Genomic DNA, 15,178 nt, shown 5'->3' on the forward strand with positions numbered 1-15,178 from the left:
GTGCACTCTAGGGAATTTAGAGTGTGTTTATGTTTGTTAGTGGCTTAGAATATCTTACTTTATAGACTGCAGATTGTTATTTGGGGTCTTCTTTTTTTTTTAACTTCGTCGAAAATCATTATATTACAAACCAACAAAAAGAAGTTGGGTTCTATGTCAATTACGTGCAGGTGATTTTCGGATTTGTTTTCCCTTGTATGAACAATTTTCTCTTTTTTTCTCTCTCTTTTTCTACATTTGTAATGTTATTGTTCCCCTTCACTTTATGTAAGATTTTTCCCCCTAAGTGATACGATTCTATATTCTCGAGGTTCTCGATTATTTACATTCTCTAGCCCTCATTCTTTGATTGGTCGTTATTTCGAATTGTTTATTTTGTTTTGGACACATTTATTTCATATTCATTCCATATCCTCATTTTTTTTCATTGATGTATACAAGAAAAACCATCAGGAGAGACGGATACTTAAAGTTTTTGTTGTTATCGTTTTTTGTAACCATATGTTTTAGTTAAGTTTTTCTAATTATCTTCTTGTTTCCTTTGATATATATTGCTTAAGTAAGCTATCCATGTTCTTAATTAATATCTTAGTTTTTTGTGAGCATTGTGTTTCTGTTTGTCCTGCTGCTCAAATCTGTCCTTCTTTCACTCTTCATCCCATGATTTCTTTTCCTTTCTACCAGTCTTCTAACCACACCGTTGGCTTCAGTAATTCTTCACCGTTTCGCCATGGCTATGCCGAATGATCATATTGCTTTTAACTCTATAACAGACGATGATTTATTTAATTTGTTCAGGTCCTCTCTTAGTCCAAGCAACACAACTCCATCAAATTTTTCAGGTACTTATGATGATTCTATAGCGGATCAAATAAATTCATCGGCTGAAGAGTTGCTGCTTAATCTCGGTCAACACGATCCAGCAGAATATCATTTTAGTAAATACATTACAGTTTCTCAATTTGACAACATTACCACTTTAACTGTGACACACTTTCTCTCCTTCATCTTAATATAAGAAGCCTGAACAGACACTTTGATGAATTACAGTTGCTTTTAAATAATCCCTCTCCTAAACCATAATCTGTTATAGGTGTAACAGAGACTTGGCTTTCACATGACTCCAACCTTCCACTAACCTTGTTACTAAAAACCGTCATTGAAGAAATTGAAGTTCCAGGCGGCATACTTATTGTAGGTGTTGTTTACCGCCCTCCCAGCTCTAATGGTAACGATTTCATTGCTCGTTTTTCTGACATACTTCGGAACAACATGTTTAGAAATAAAGATTGTTTTATTATGGGAGATTTTAATATAAATATTCTTAAATGTGCCTCTAATAATATTGCCCATGAGTTTATAGAAACATTTTTGTCTGCCTCTTTCTTGCCACTCGTTACCAAACCCACTCGTGTTGCAAATTTATCTAGTACTTTAATTGATAATAATTTTTCCAATGTTGTTCCTCATCCTGATTCATACATTATTCTTTCAGATATAACTGATCATTACCTGATAGTGACTTCCTACAAATTATCGCAACCCAACAATATTCACGGCACCCGCCCTCTTCAACGTATAGTTAACGCACGGAATTTATCTAGACTGAATGATAGTTTAGAAAATGTGGACTGGTCTTGTGTTCTTGATTCTACTGATGTTAACTCTTCATATGATAATTTTATTACCTTACTTATTAGGCTCATAGATACTTTACTTCCAAAGCAAAGAAATAACAACAAAAATAATTACAAGAAAACACCTAGACTTCCTTGGATATCAAGGAAGTGGATTGGGTTCGCCCTAGCCATTAACCCGTCTCTGTGGTCTAGTGGTTAAGGCACCGGCGTTCAAAGCTGGGGCCCGGGATCGATTCCCGGCAGAGACATTTTTCGGCATCACCAATTTTTCCAAAAGGGTAGCCTTGCTCTGGGGTACCTTGATATAAGTTACGCCTACCTTTGTTCTCTTCATTCATTTCTGTCACACAATATATATATATATATATATATATATATATATAGATATAATATATTGCTCTTATAATTTCAAATTTCAAATCTCGGCCGTGATATCTGTCATGTATAACATAAGCCGCTATGACTGATTAAACTAGACGTAAATTGTTTCATATAGGTGATTGGTTATATGCCAGTTTGGAATTTTTTTCCAGCAAAACGCTGTTCTGCCGAGTTACCAGAAACAGAAACATACCTGTTCAGGCCTATCGGCAGCTTCTGCTCCTCCTTCCAGTGCAGGATCTATTTCAGCAATATCGCTGTAGTGAGATATGATTTGGTGGGGGAAAAAAGGAAAAAGACCTTTTACATTTTGTTCCATTCGCAAATTGATCAAATGATATTACTTTTTTTTATTAGTATAGCAGGAAGTAACAGCAGAAGTAGTGCAGTAGTAGTACAATCGTAGAAGTAATATTACTAGTAGTAGTAGTAGACGTAGTAGCGGCAGCATCAGCAGCAGTAGTAGTAGTATAATAGCAGTAGTAGTCAGGAGCCGTGGAACAAGTTTCAAGGTGCTGGCGGAGCCAAAAAAAATTTTTGGGGGGGCTGAACATGCAAAAATTCACAATCATATGATAATTTTAGGATTTTGTATAATTCAAAAAAAATGGTAAAAGTAGTAGAAGTAGAAGCAGTAGTAGTAGTAGTCGTCGTCGTCGTCGTAGTAGTAGTAGTAGTAGCAGTAGTAGTAGTAGTATTAGAAGTAGTAGGCGTAATAGAAGTAAAAGTAGGAATAGCAGCAGAAGTAGTAGTAGTAGTAGTAGCAGTAGTAATAGCAGTAGAAGTAGCAATAGTAGTAGTAGTAGTAGTAGTAGTAGTAGTAGTAGTAGAAGTAGTAGACGTAATAGTAGTAAAAGAAAAGTAGTAGGCTTTTTACACAGGATTTTCTTAACCCCGGACTATCGCTAACCCCGTACTATCCTTAACCCCGTCGTACTATCCTTAACCCCGTACTATTTATTTTCCTTTTCACACATGCCAAATTGTTTTTGCTAACCCCGGATAAGGAATGCTTGCTTTTTACACACGAAACTCGCTAACCCCGGACTATTGGTAGCTCATGAATATTCACGAGCGCACTGAGGGGTCATTCGGGTCATATCCAAAATCGCTGACTTCTGGCGCGCGCTTTTTTTTTCATCGCCGTGATCGCTGTCATGAATATTCATTATACTTACCTCTGATTGGACAACAGGGCCGGCTCTGTTGCGGGGCATGAATGGGAGCGCTTAGCCCACTTTCGTTTTACACATGCGATCTTAACCCCGTACTATTGCTCTTAGCACCGCAATTGGTGGGATAACCCTGCTTTTTTGCAGGGCCAAATAATCCTGTACTATAGGTGGGGTTAGCCCACTTTGCAAAAACGCTGTGTAAAACGAAAGTGGGCTAAGCTTAACCCCGTACTATAGGTGGGGCTAAATTGCCATTTAGCCCCACCAATAGTACGGGGTTAAGGAAATTTTAGCCTGTCTAATAGGAGTAGTAGCAGAAGTAGTAATAGTAGTAGAATTAGTAGTAGTAGTAGTAGTAGCAGTAGTATTAGTAGTAGTAGTTAGTAGTAGTAGTAGTACTAGTAGTAGTAGTAGTAGTAGTAGTAGTAGTAGTAGTAGTAGTAGAAGCAGTGGTAGTAGGGAGAGGGTAATTTTGTGTCCAACCAACATTGGGCATTTTATTACCCTCATGCAGGTTAAATGTAACCCAATTTTTTTGTTACATTGTATAATAATCGGATAACACTCATCGTCAAGACAGGATGTCACACTCACAGTTACGACGTTTGCATACACACAAAATGAATGCAATGTGTACACAATGGAAACGTGACAGAAATAGTCAAATGACTACTTGATCACATGCTTACATTTCCGCTATTTCTAGTATTTATTTTAGAAAGAAAAATCCGAGTCAAATCGAGTAGCTTTGAAGCAGGTTGCTTTGCGAGTACGAGTATCGAAATTGGTAAACGCTGACAGTCACAACCACAACAGAGAGATATCTACCAACTCATCCCTCTCCCTGATTAATATTGCGCTTGCACGTTGCGCGCTGCTACGGACGCGTGATGTGTATACACCATACACAATAAAAATTTACGCCCGATATAATTATGGGCATGATGGGTGGCGTCGGCCACTGAACTGGAAATTCCATATTCCGCATTTCCAGTTCGGGTGGGGGTGAACACGTCTTCCACGTATTTCCAGTTCAGTGGCGTCGGCCCTATTCTATAGGCTCCAAATCAGACTATACGTTTTGATTCCCAATAGCAAAAATTTAAACTAGAAAATCATTTCGCTTTAACGAGCACCTGAAAGTAGGGTTCATAAGAACTATATGCCAAATTTAAATAGAACGAGGGCCAAGTCCCCAGTAAAGTTGATTTGATAAGACAAAGAACAACTTAACTATTTTAGCACCACAAGTATCAGCGAACGTAGGATCGGATTTTGTTTAATCCATTAGAAGCTAAAATAAGCCCATTAATATTAATTTCGTGCGATGCTCCCTCGTCAACTGTGGTTTTGTTCGTGTATTAGACAATACGCACATCAGCGCAATGAGAAAGGTCAACTTGGAAAATTCATTAATGTATTCATTTTGTTACGCCCTCGTGACGCGAAGGATTCAGCGAATCAAGCAAGCGCAAATCTGAGACGATACGTTGCGACTTATAAGGTATCGATATCACAAGCGATATCACTTAAAAACAAAACAATGTTTTTATTGCGTCTTATAGGCCTATGCTAATTCTAAAAGGGAAGATGAAAAGAGTAGATCAAGTCGCGATTAGGTAAAAAGGTGGGGGTGGGGGCAAATCATGGTTATTACAATGATTGTATTCATTATCACTGGTTGAGTATGAATACTGAAAAAAAAATAACTTTTACCACTAAAAGAGCCATTTCTTGTTACAATTTTCGAGAAGTGAAAAAAAAAATCTTCATGGATCCCCGTGCCTGCTTTCTTCTGGCGTTTCCTGTCTCCTTTATTCTCCAGCATTTCTTACTCTGTTTTTTTTTTCATTTAATCATTTTAACATGTTGTTTTGTGCCGCCTTTCTCCTACATATGAAGAGCTCACTTTTAAAAGGGGTTAGGTCCATTTTTAATCAAATTTGATTTTTATGTCTTAATTGATTTTTAGTAGCTCTATAAGATGATACCATATAGAAAAGTTGAAATTCCCATAAAAAAAGTGAACTAAAAAAAGAAAATTCACTTTTTTTCAAAAGGGGTTAGGTCCATACATAATTTTTCTGGAAAATAATATCTTAAAAAAATATGAAGATAAGTAGATTTCTTTTATACCAAATTTTAAATTTCTAATGGTAGGGTATCATGAAAATTCATTTTCGCATAAGAATATTGCAATATGGGAGAATAAAAAAATGATTTTCTTGGAGTGGCCCTAGCCCCTTTTGCAACTTAACTTTTCATATATTTTCTTCGTATTTTCCCACTTGTTATCTGTCTCCTGGTTTCCAAAAATCTCGTCTTATTTCTCTTCCACCCCTTTTGTGCCTACTTCCAACATCAGCTCTCTCACCACTCCCTCTAAATTATCTCTTCATAATTATGTGCCCCTCCATTTTTTCTCATCTCTTTTCGACCCACTTCTCATCACTCTTTCCCTCTCTCGATCTCATTTTGAATTTTGCCAATTCCAAATCCCTTTCATTTTAGCTCTGTACAAATACTATATGAACACAAATGAAAGACATGAAGGAATTCTCTGGTTAGTGGTGAATTTTATTAATTATCCAGAAAAAAAAATCACATTATCAGAGGATTAAGCTTTACCTTTTTCTTAAGCGTATGTTAATACTTTGAACCAAAAGAAATTTGTTTTTGTATGCTGGGGGGGGGGGGCACAATTCCCCCTACTTTTTGAAGCACTGAAAAGTGCTTTTTTATGCAAGAAAATGCCCCCTCACGAACGTGTACTGTGTCCCTTTCGCCTGATGAGAACCTGTTTTAGGTAATACCAATTATTGCTCTTCCTTATATGCAATTTTTTACCCCAAAATGCCCCCCCCCATCGTGTTCTGTGCCCTTCCATCTGAGGGCCCGTTTCACGTGTTACAAAGTGCCCCCTCGCCTTCTTGAAAGTGCCCTTTCTTGAATCACTGCCCCCTTTTACCAAAGAAAAATGCTCCTAAAGAACTTGTTCTGTTCCCCTTTCACCTGAGAAGGATCTGTTTTATGGTCACCATGACAAGTGCCCTTTGAAACAAGAAAACAATATTTTCATTTCTATAATATACTTCTGAAGGAAATGCTTTGTGCATTAAGTTTAATAATTCATGTGAGTGGAGTATATAAGCAGTTTCGTACAGATGGAGGGGAAAGGGGCTTGAAGGGCTCTTGCCCATAGTCGGCAGAAGCGGGGGGGGGGGGATAGGGGGACCTGTCCCCCCTAAATTTGAGGTGGGGGACAGTCCCCCCTAAATTTTTTGTTGAGAATCTTTTTTTTTTGGCTCATCAATTCTTTTTCCTGCGTCCCCCTAAATTCAGGTAGACCCCCCCTAAAATTGTGGTTGACAACCTTTTTTTTTGCTGGAAATTTTTGTGGTCTCTTAAGATTTAGGTGGAAAAATTCAGGTGGACCCCCTAAATTTTTTGCCTTCCGCCGCCAATGCTCTGCCCTCCCCCCAAGAAAAAAAATCACGACTAAGAAAAAAAAAGAAAAAGGAAAGCAAAGGGTGGAATATATCATTTTGAATATTTTGTCAAAATCTATAACAAAATTGGATATTTGTTTTTAAAATGTCAAAATTTTGCTCGCTCGCAACTTTTTAAAAAATTTCACATAAAACAGCATTTTCCCTGTGCCCCCCCCCCCCCACTTTCAACTTCAATCCGCCGCTCCTATTTGTATGTTTATAGCTTCTCTTTTTGCAACCAGTTTTAATAAAAATCAATAAGAAATTTCATACGTCATGAATTTGGGTTGTGATAATATTTTTTTTTTAAATTGGACTTGGAAAAAAACCTTTTCCATCTTCATCACGTGGTTCCCAAGTCTTCAATGTTGACTTGTTGGATTTCTTGAATGAAAACATCTGTTACACCAGTCCTGCAGATTGAAAAAATAGAGAAAGAAAATCAATTAAATTGTCATGATTTATAACACATAAATGTTTTAAGAAAAGTGAGACTATGCATATATATGTTTCTTCAACACATAACATAGGAAATCTTACTTCTACTAATTATAAACTTGTACTTCTATAAAGCATATCACTTAAACATGTTCTCCGCAGTTTACATACCACTCTCCATTCTAACTACATGTATACTTTGAAAAAATGTCAGAGATTTCTTGTAAATATCAATATATAAATTAACATATGTAAATTATATGAATTGTAAGAATTAAAGTTGATATGTTTTGTTGCACAGAATATTTTGATCTGTAATTAAAAACGACACTAACTATAATCTAAAAACAAAATTGAAATGGGTTTTTCAAAGGCAGGTCTATTTGTTGCCAAAAAAATGTGAACAACCTCCAATATTAAAAAATAATCACTAACTAACTCACTCACTCCTATAACTGCTGTAGTTTGTATTTCTCTTTGTGGTCCAGTCACTGTTCTATTAGGCCTACTTCACCAATTATTTATCATCATCAATCACCTCCATGGAAATTGTCAAACTGCATCATCCTATTAGACAAAATGTAAAAAAAAATCATAAATCTACAAATATGAAATATGAATATCACACTAAAGAATCAATAAAATGAATTTTATAAAATGTAACTCATGAAAAATAAATATTGCTCTGTTCATAAACAAATAGGAAATAAAAAGGCAATTTAATTACTAGTAGATCAAGGACATGACCTTGTTTTATAAATTTGCCCAAGGTACATAACTTTTGACATTGGTTCTACTTTAGACTCGAGAGCCTGTATATTTAAGAAGTGTATATTCAGTACAGATCCTACCTCTTTGTGACTCAGGTTATTTTTATTTAATGTAAACATGGTTAACATTCAATGCATGTAATGTATCTGTAATTTTGAATGGGTTAGTTTAACTTTTATACCTGGATGAGAATCTGCGAAATGATGCATGCACTTATGATCATCATCTTGAACCATATAGGTAGACCTCTATACTGTTTTTCTTGTCCTTCAAACTCAACCTGTTTTTCTTGTTCTTCAAACTCAACCTGATTGTGAAAGAAAAGAGAGTACAATAATAAGGAGTGATATTTTTCATGGCCGTATGTATAGGGGAGGGATTTGGGTAAGAGCTGAAATGTGAAAACCTTCATCAAAAAAAGAATTGCATGACATCCTTCAATTTTATTTTAGAAAATGCACAAAACGGCCATAGGTAATATTGGTTACTTCTGGCCCTCACTTTCTGAATTTTAGGTTTCTCTAAATTTTTTTCACATGTCAGCCCCCCCCCCCAATAAAAAGAAACATCTGCATCTTTTTATTTCCGAATCTTATTTCATTTGACTTTAACATAATTTCATCTCATGCACTAGGTCTAGATCTATTTGTAAGAAAGTATAGATCTAGTCCAAGACTCAGAGCTGTGCAACAGCATTCGCGTATCTAAATTACTCGTAGGTCTAGATAGTAACGATGGACTCTCGATCTATCTAGACCTACAAAGTAAAGCTTTGGTTCTAAACTGAGATCTAGGCCTATATGGATTTGATGTCTGACTCTGACTTTTATTCCAGGCTAAAAGTTTAAACTTCATTGCCATTATTGACCAAGATTAGATCTAGTCCTTGGTCCACTGACACTGACAGGCATAGGCCTACTCGTACACGTAAATGGAGTCGTTTAGGCCCAGACCTAGATCTAGGCCTAAATTACAGACCTAGATCATAAGCCCTGGGGGTAAGTGTCGCGGGTTGGGAAAGTATAATTTAGATTTGATTTGATTGAATTTAGACTAGATTTGAATTAGGTTGGCCTAGAATTAGAAAGCATCGATGAATAAAAGTAAAGTACCGTAACGGCATAAGTCTAAAATAATAAGCAACACAAGATCCTCTCTTAACCAAGTTAGAAATTAGATCTAACGTTAGGCCTATCTAGATCTAGGTCCTAGATCTATTGATAATAAGACAAACATGCAGAGCTGCAGCATATTATTTCTTAGACAGGAATAACCATCGTTTCTGGGGATTTATTCAACAATTTTTGACATTTTACTAGGTTCAGCGGAACAACCAAAATATAGACTGAAGCTTTTGTCTATATAGTCTAACTATATTTATAAATAACAATAAGTTAAAATGGGTGGGGGCTTAATGCAGAAGCCTGAAGTTATGCAAAATAAATTTGATATCTGAAACTGAAAGTGAGGATTGACACAATGACAGGCAATATATCTTCATCCACACTCCACTTCACAGTTTATTCCTGACTGGGTCTCGATCTACTGAAGATAGCTGCAGATCTCCCTCCATCTCCCTCTAGATCTAACGTTACAGTGTACAAAAAGAAGCTTCATTCTTCTTGTTTTAATCAATCGTGGGTTGGTCCTTGTTAATTGGAGGTGAACCAAACCGGCCCGAATTTCTCTCGATGCCCAATTGAATCGGCTAGGAGCCCGTACAAAATACATGTGGTTAACACAGCGGCATAACCGCAACACTGCAAGCAGCCCACAGGCTGCACTGGGCGACGATGACAATCTTACTTCAATTTCAAAGACCAAATTCTGCTTTCCTTTAACAGAAGAATGATAGCAGACTCTCTAATTTGGTAGAGAAATAACCTATGATCACAAAATACAGTGTGAAATTTGTAAATAGTCCACTGAATTCATGTGGTTATATCAGTTTATACGTACTCACCGGAGTGTTCGTATGTCCTTTTTTGTGTGGAAAGAAAAGTTTCAGAATGAATGAATTAGATGACGTAATGAGGTCAAATGAATAATTAATTCTGTAACACGATACCACTAGTATCGATGACAAAGAATCGGGGAAATTGCGTATTAATGACGCTCTTAGCCAATTAAAAGGGTGGATTATGAATATATTTACGCTCATGAATGTCAATGGGGGCTTATTTTTGTCTTCAAGTGATCGCGGTAGGCGGAGCCTAATCTGATTTGTTTTGTGTTGAACGCGCGCGCAGCTTTCGGTCTAGTAATATATTATATTAGATAGCCAAGACAGATAGCAAAGCGCGATTGGTCAATTGCGCGTCACGTGATATGATCGAAATCCGTGTATTTTCCCAGCCGGTCCACCTTCGATGAATATATTGACCAACCGGTCCGTGAATATATTTTTCTACGTGTATGGCGCCCTCTTGTGGATTAGATGTTACCAACTACACGGAAATAAAATATGTGGGACTAAAGTATATGGACTGGACTCTAACTTAGATCTATGGCTAGGCCTAAAACAAACTTGATTTGATTAGAAAAGGGCCATTCACTGCATTAGAGTAGTAGTAGACTAAAGTTACATCTAGATCTATACCAGTTCCATCAATCACTGTGACTATCGTAAACAACAGGCTGCACGCATCATTAGGCCATTTTTATCTACATCATTAAAGGCTATCTAATATAACAGATATTGACTGATGGGATGTGTAAAAAAAAATTCTTTGGACCGCCTAAAGGATTAATATTTTCCCTCGTGATCATATTTTCCCTCAGCGCTGCGCGCTTCGGGAAAATATAACCCTCGGGAAAATATAAATCCGGCGGTCCAAAGAATGTTTATATTACACACCCAATTAGTCAATATCTGTATAATAAGGTCTTTGGGTCATTCGGGTCATATCCAAAATCGCTGACTTCTGGCGCGCGCTTTTTTTTTCATCGCCGTGATCGCTGTTCATGAATATTCATTATACTTACCTCTGATTGGACAACAGGGCCGGCTCTGTTGCGGGGCATGAATGGGAGCGCTTAGCCCACTTTCGTTTTACACATGCGATCTTAACCCCGTACTATTGCTCTTAGCACCGCAATTGGTGGGATAACCCTGCTTTTTTGCAGGGCCAAATAATCCCGTACTATAGGTGGGGTTAGCCCACTTTGCAAAAACGCTGTGTAAAACGAAAGTGGGCTAAGCTTAACCCCGTACTATAGGTGGGGCTAAATTGCCATTTAGCCCCACCAATAGTACGGGGTTAAGGAAATTTTAGCCTGTCTAATAGGAGTAGTAGCAGAAGGAGTAATAGTAGTAGAATTAGTAGTAGTAGTAGTAGTAGTAGTAGCAGTAGTAGTAGTAGTAGTAGTTAGTAGTAGTAGTAGTAGTAGTAGTAGTAGTAGTAGTAGTAGTAGTAGTAGTAGTAGTAGTAGTAGTAGTAGTAGTAGTAGTAGTAGTAGTAGTAGTAGTAGTAGTAGTAGTAGTAGTAGTAGAAGCAGTGGTAGTAGGGAGAGGGTAATTTTGTGTCCAACCAACATTGGGCATTTTATTACCCTCATGCAGGTTAAATGTAACCCAATTTTTTTGTTACATTGTATAATAATCGGATAACACTCATCGTCAAGACAGGATGTCACACTCACAGTTACGACGTTTGCATACACACAAAATGAATGCAATGTGTACACAATGGAAACGTGACAGAAATACAGTCAAATGACTACTTGATCACATGCTTACATTTCCGCGTTCATTTCCGTAACTTCCGCTATTTCTAGTATTTATTTTAGAAAGAAAAATCCGAGTCAAATCGAGTAGCTTTGAAGCAGGTTGCTTTGCGAGTACGAGTATCGAAATTGGTAAACGCTGACAGTCACAACCACAACAGAGAGATATCTACCAACTCATCCCTCTCCCTGATTAATATTGCGCTTGCACGTTGCGTTGCTGCGGACGCGTGATGTGTATACACAATAAAAATTTACGCCCGATATGATTATGGGCATGATGGGTATGATAGGTGGCGTCGGCCACTGAACTGGAAATTCCATATTCCGCATTTCCAGTTCGGGTGGGGGTGAACACGTCTTCCACGTATTTCCAGTTCAGTGGCGTCGGCCCTATTCTATAGGCTCCAAATCAGACTATACGTTTTGATTCCCAATAGCAAAAATTTAAACTAGAAAATCATTTCGCTTTAACGAGCACCTGAAAGTAGGGTTCATAAGAACTATATGCCAAATTTAAATAGAACGAGGGCCAAGTCCCCAGTAAAGTTAATTTGATAAGACAAAGAACAAATTAACTATTTTAGCACCACAAGAATCAGCGAACGTGGGATCGGGATGTGATATTTCATGACTTTTTTGTTGTTTTGCTTATTTTACCTTTATTATACAAAGATATGATAGATATTGACATCTGTATTTTCTCCTATTGACCAATTGGGTCTTGGGATTCTTGTTGGACTGCTCCTCAGGGAGTGGAGAAGGTGCATACATTGTATGCGGGCATGCAAGGATCCGATTACCAGAGTAATGATATATCTGTAAAGCGCTTCTAGAGACGTCATTCTGATGCGTTAAGCGCTATGATTATAAATGCGGAATATTATTATTACCCGAATGCTCCTCTGATAAAAGCTCCACCAAAAAATTATTGTTCTTTTTTTGTAAAAATAACAACGCTTTTTCTCCAAAGCTGTATGGTCATTATTACTATTTTATGTATTTTTAATATTCCTAATTGAATTGCTCAGCGGAGCGAAATAGTTTTGCTCAAATTAAATTTCCCATCAGCGCTTTTATCTCGATTATTTCTCCTTTCTTTCATTGAAAACCACCTCCCCCGTCCCTCTCTCTCCTGTTTCAAAATCTCTATATTTATCCATCCCTAGTGACTTCTATTCCTATTCCTTTTACACCCTTTCCCTTTTTCTCCTATCTATTTTGATCTGTTTTCATTGTTTATTCTTCTAACTTTTTCGTAGCCCCTCTAATAGAATTGTAAACTAACCTATTTTTATTAGAGTATATATTCTAAATTGACTTGTCATCTATCATAAAGCCTAGGTATTTCATTGTTTAATCTGTTTTTAACTTTTTCTTTTCAATACAAAATTAAGTTCATATAACAATGACTAATGACGTTTAAACATTGCCTGGTGTTAGACTGGGAAAATTTGTTTTGGTTAAAAATCTTGTTTGGTTTGGTCATGCATGAATTACTTTTGGAGTTTAAACAGAATGCTTGCGTCGCAAACTATGCCACGTTGATGACAGTTCTTGCTTTTGCCAACGCTGTAGCAGTTCCCACTGCGTCATGGTCATTTTTCTCTTTAAAGCAGCGAGAACTGCATTTACGTAGGGTTGGTGTAGGCCTATATAAAGGGGATTATAGTATAGCCCCCCTCCCCCAGCCCCGAAATATTGGCGGAGCAATTGTCTCCGGAACATGTGTCGTTCGGGTAGCATCTGTCGCTAAATGTTGAGCAATTGTCGGTGGAGAAACTGTCGGCGGAGCAATTGTCGGCGGAGCAATAGTCGGCGGAGCAACTGTCGGTGGAGCAAATGTCGGCGAAGCAAAAGTCGGCGAAGCAAATGTCGGTGGAGCAAATATCGGGGGGGCAAATGTCGAGGAGCAAATGTCGCATTTGGGGGAGCATTTGTCACCGGAGCAATCGTCGCCGGAGCATGTGTCGGGTTACCAAAACACCTAGCTGGTCTTCTTCTTAGGTACCTCATGGGCCAAATTAATTTTGCCTACTGACTATTTGGTTCAATTACTGTTTGGTATTCACTAAACTTGGTTTAAAACTTGCCCCATCAATACCCACTTTATCGTTAACTCGAATGCCGGGTTAATTTAGTCTTTTCGTTAGTTTATTATTATTTTGTCATATGAAATGAAGAGTATCGACTAAAGAATTATCCTAACTCGAAAGTAGACAAAATCGATGTGCTGAATGGTATTTAAAAACCCGGGCCCCGTCATACGAATGTTTTTTTTTATCCAATCGATCGTAACTCTATGGAAATCCATCCATAATTATAATTTCTACATACAATTTTCAAAGTGTCCTTTACAAACAAAAGGCGACACACCAAATTATCAAGAAAACAATGAATTTATGGATATATATACATTCATATCTAGAAAACATTTTGAACAGACATGCATATTAGATGATGACGTTGCTGGCCGTCCATAGTTGTGATTGATTGGATCAATCGCAGCTCCTTGTAAGACGGTGCCCTGAATGGTTAGAAGGCGACCTGGCTGTAGACAAAGTGAGATTAGACCATGTGGCATGACACTAAATGCAGCCTCCGTTTAGATTTAACACACATAAACACACTCACCAGGGACCTGGGAACGATTTTTTTTTTACTGTGCACAGCAAAAACTGTGGTGTTAACCGGTGTACATACAGGACCACACCGGTTATTTTACACCCGGTGTTAAATTGGTGGTGTTAGTTTTACACTTATATGTGTTATTACAACACCTATGGTTGTTACATTTACACTCTGTGGTGTTATATTCAATCTCTAGGGTGTTATTTTAACACCTCAGGGTGTGGTCCTCTATTAACACCAATTGGTGTCAACACCACAGTTTTTACAGTGTGGGTACTGATGTTAATTTAGTTTTGCACTACAAAATGAAGGTTATATCTGTCACGGGAAATTTGACTAGAAAAAAAAATAGTTTCGATCAGAGTATATAGACACTCGCCCAATCCCCCCCCCCCCCCCGATACAATGGGTGGTGTCAGGTTCGGCATTTATGTTGAATGCACAAAAGTATTGATATGCCGTAGTTCTCCCGGGCGTCTATTGAGAGTTTACAAACGTGATGTATATAGACCTGTATCGTAATCATTGATAATTGAGATAACATGACGCCATATAAGTAAAACTTTGAATGTGATCGTAGAGATATGTTCGTACTTACACCCGAATTCGATGTCATCGATTTTCTTTATTGTTGTTTAGACGGTAAGCTAAAATTCAGCAGCGATAAGTTCCCAATGCGCCTATTGTTGATTTAAAATGAAAATCCATATTTTATTGTTCGAAATAGACATGAAATTGACTGCCCAATTGATCGTGGGCCCGACAGCCGATGTGCAGCGCCACATCGACGAGGCTGTATCCCTTTAATCGTTAGAACGCCAAACTGAGTAGCAGCAACTCTCATGTTTGGTCTGACACGACCGGCCGGGGTTTGAACTCCCGGCCTCCCGGTTGTGAGACTGACGCTTTACCAACTAAGCCAAAA

At 37.7% G+C, this 15,178-nt stretch overlaps 1 protein-coding gene and 1 long non-coding RNA gene across 2 annotated transcripts in view; both read right to left on the minus strand.

Annotated features, from left to right (window-relative positions):
• The window catches only part of LOC121422582, a 54,098-nt gene extending 42,278 nt beyond the window's left edge, over positions 1-11,820 (minus strand). The window contains exons 1-2 of the mRNA XM_041617732.1: positions 11,636-11,820; positions 2,215-2,278 (exon numbers count right to left, since the gene is read on the minus strand). Coding sequence (XP_041473666.1) covers positions 2,215-2,278; positions 11,636-11,649 — 78 coding nt within the window. The 5' untranslated portion in view covers positions 11,650-11,820. The remainder of the gene's footprint in view (positions 1-2,214; positions 2,279-11,635) is intronic.
• LOC121422182 lies at positions 7,061-8,087 on the minus strand. The gene is made up of 3 exons (XR_005971128.1): positions 8,078-8,087; positions 7,573-7,692; positions 7,061-7,100 (listed from the first exon to the last, which is right to left on the minus strand). It is a non-coding gene; the product is annotated as an uncharacterized LOC121422182 (long non-coding RNA).
• Positions 11,821-15,178: the final 3,358 nt, after the last annotated feature.

This window comes from Lytechinus variegatus, chromosome 10, assembly GCF_018143015.1.
Source record: "Lytechinus variegatus isolate NC3 chromosome 10, Lvar_3.0, whole genome shotgun sequence".
NCBI classification, from domain to species: Eukaryota; Metazoa; Echinodermata; class Echinoidea; order Temnopleuroida; family Toxopneustidae; genus Lytechinus; species Lytechinus variegatus.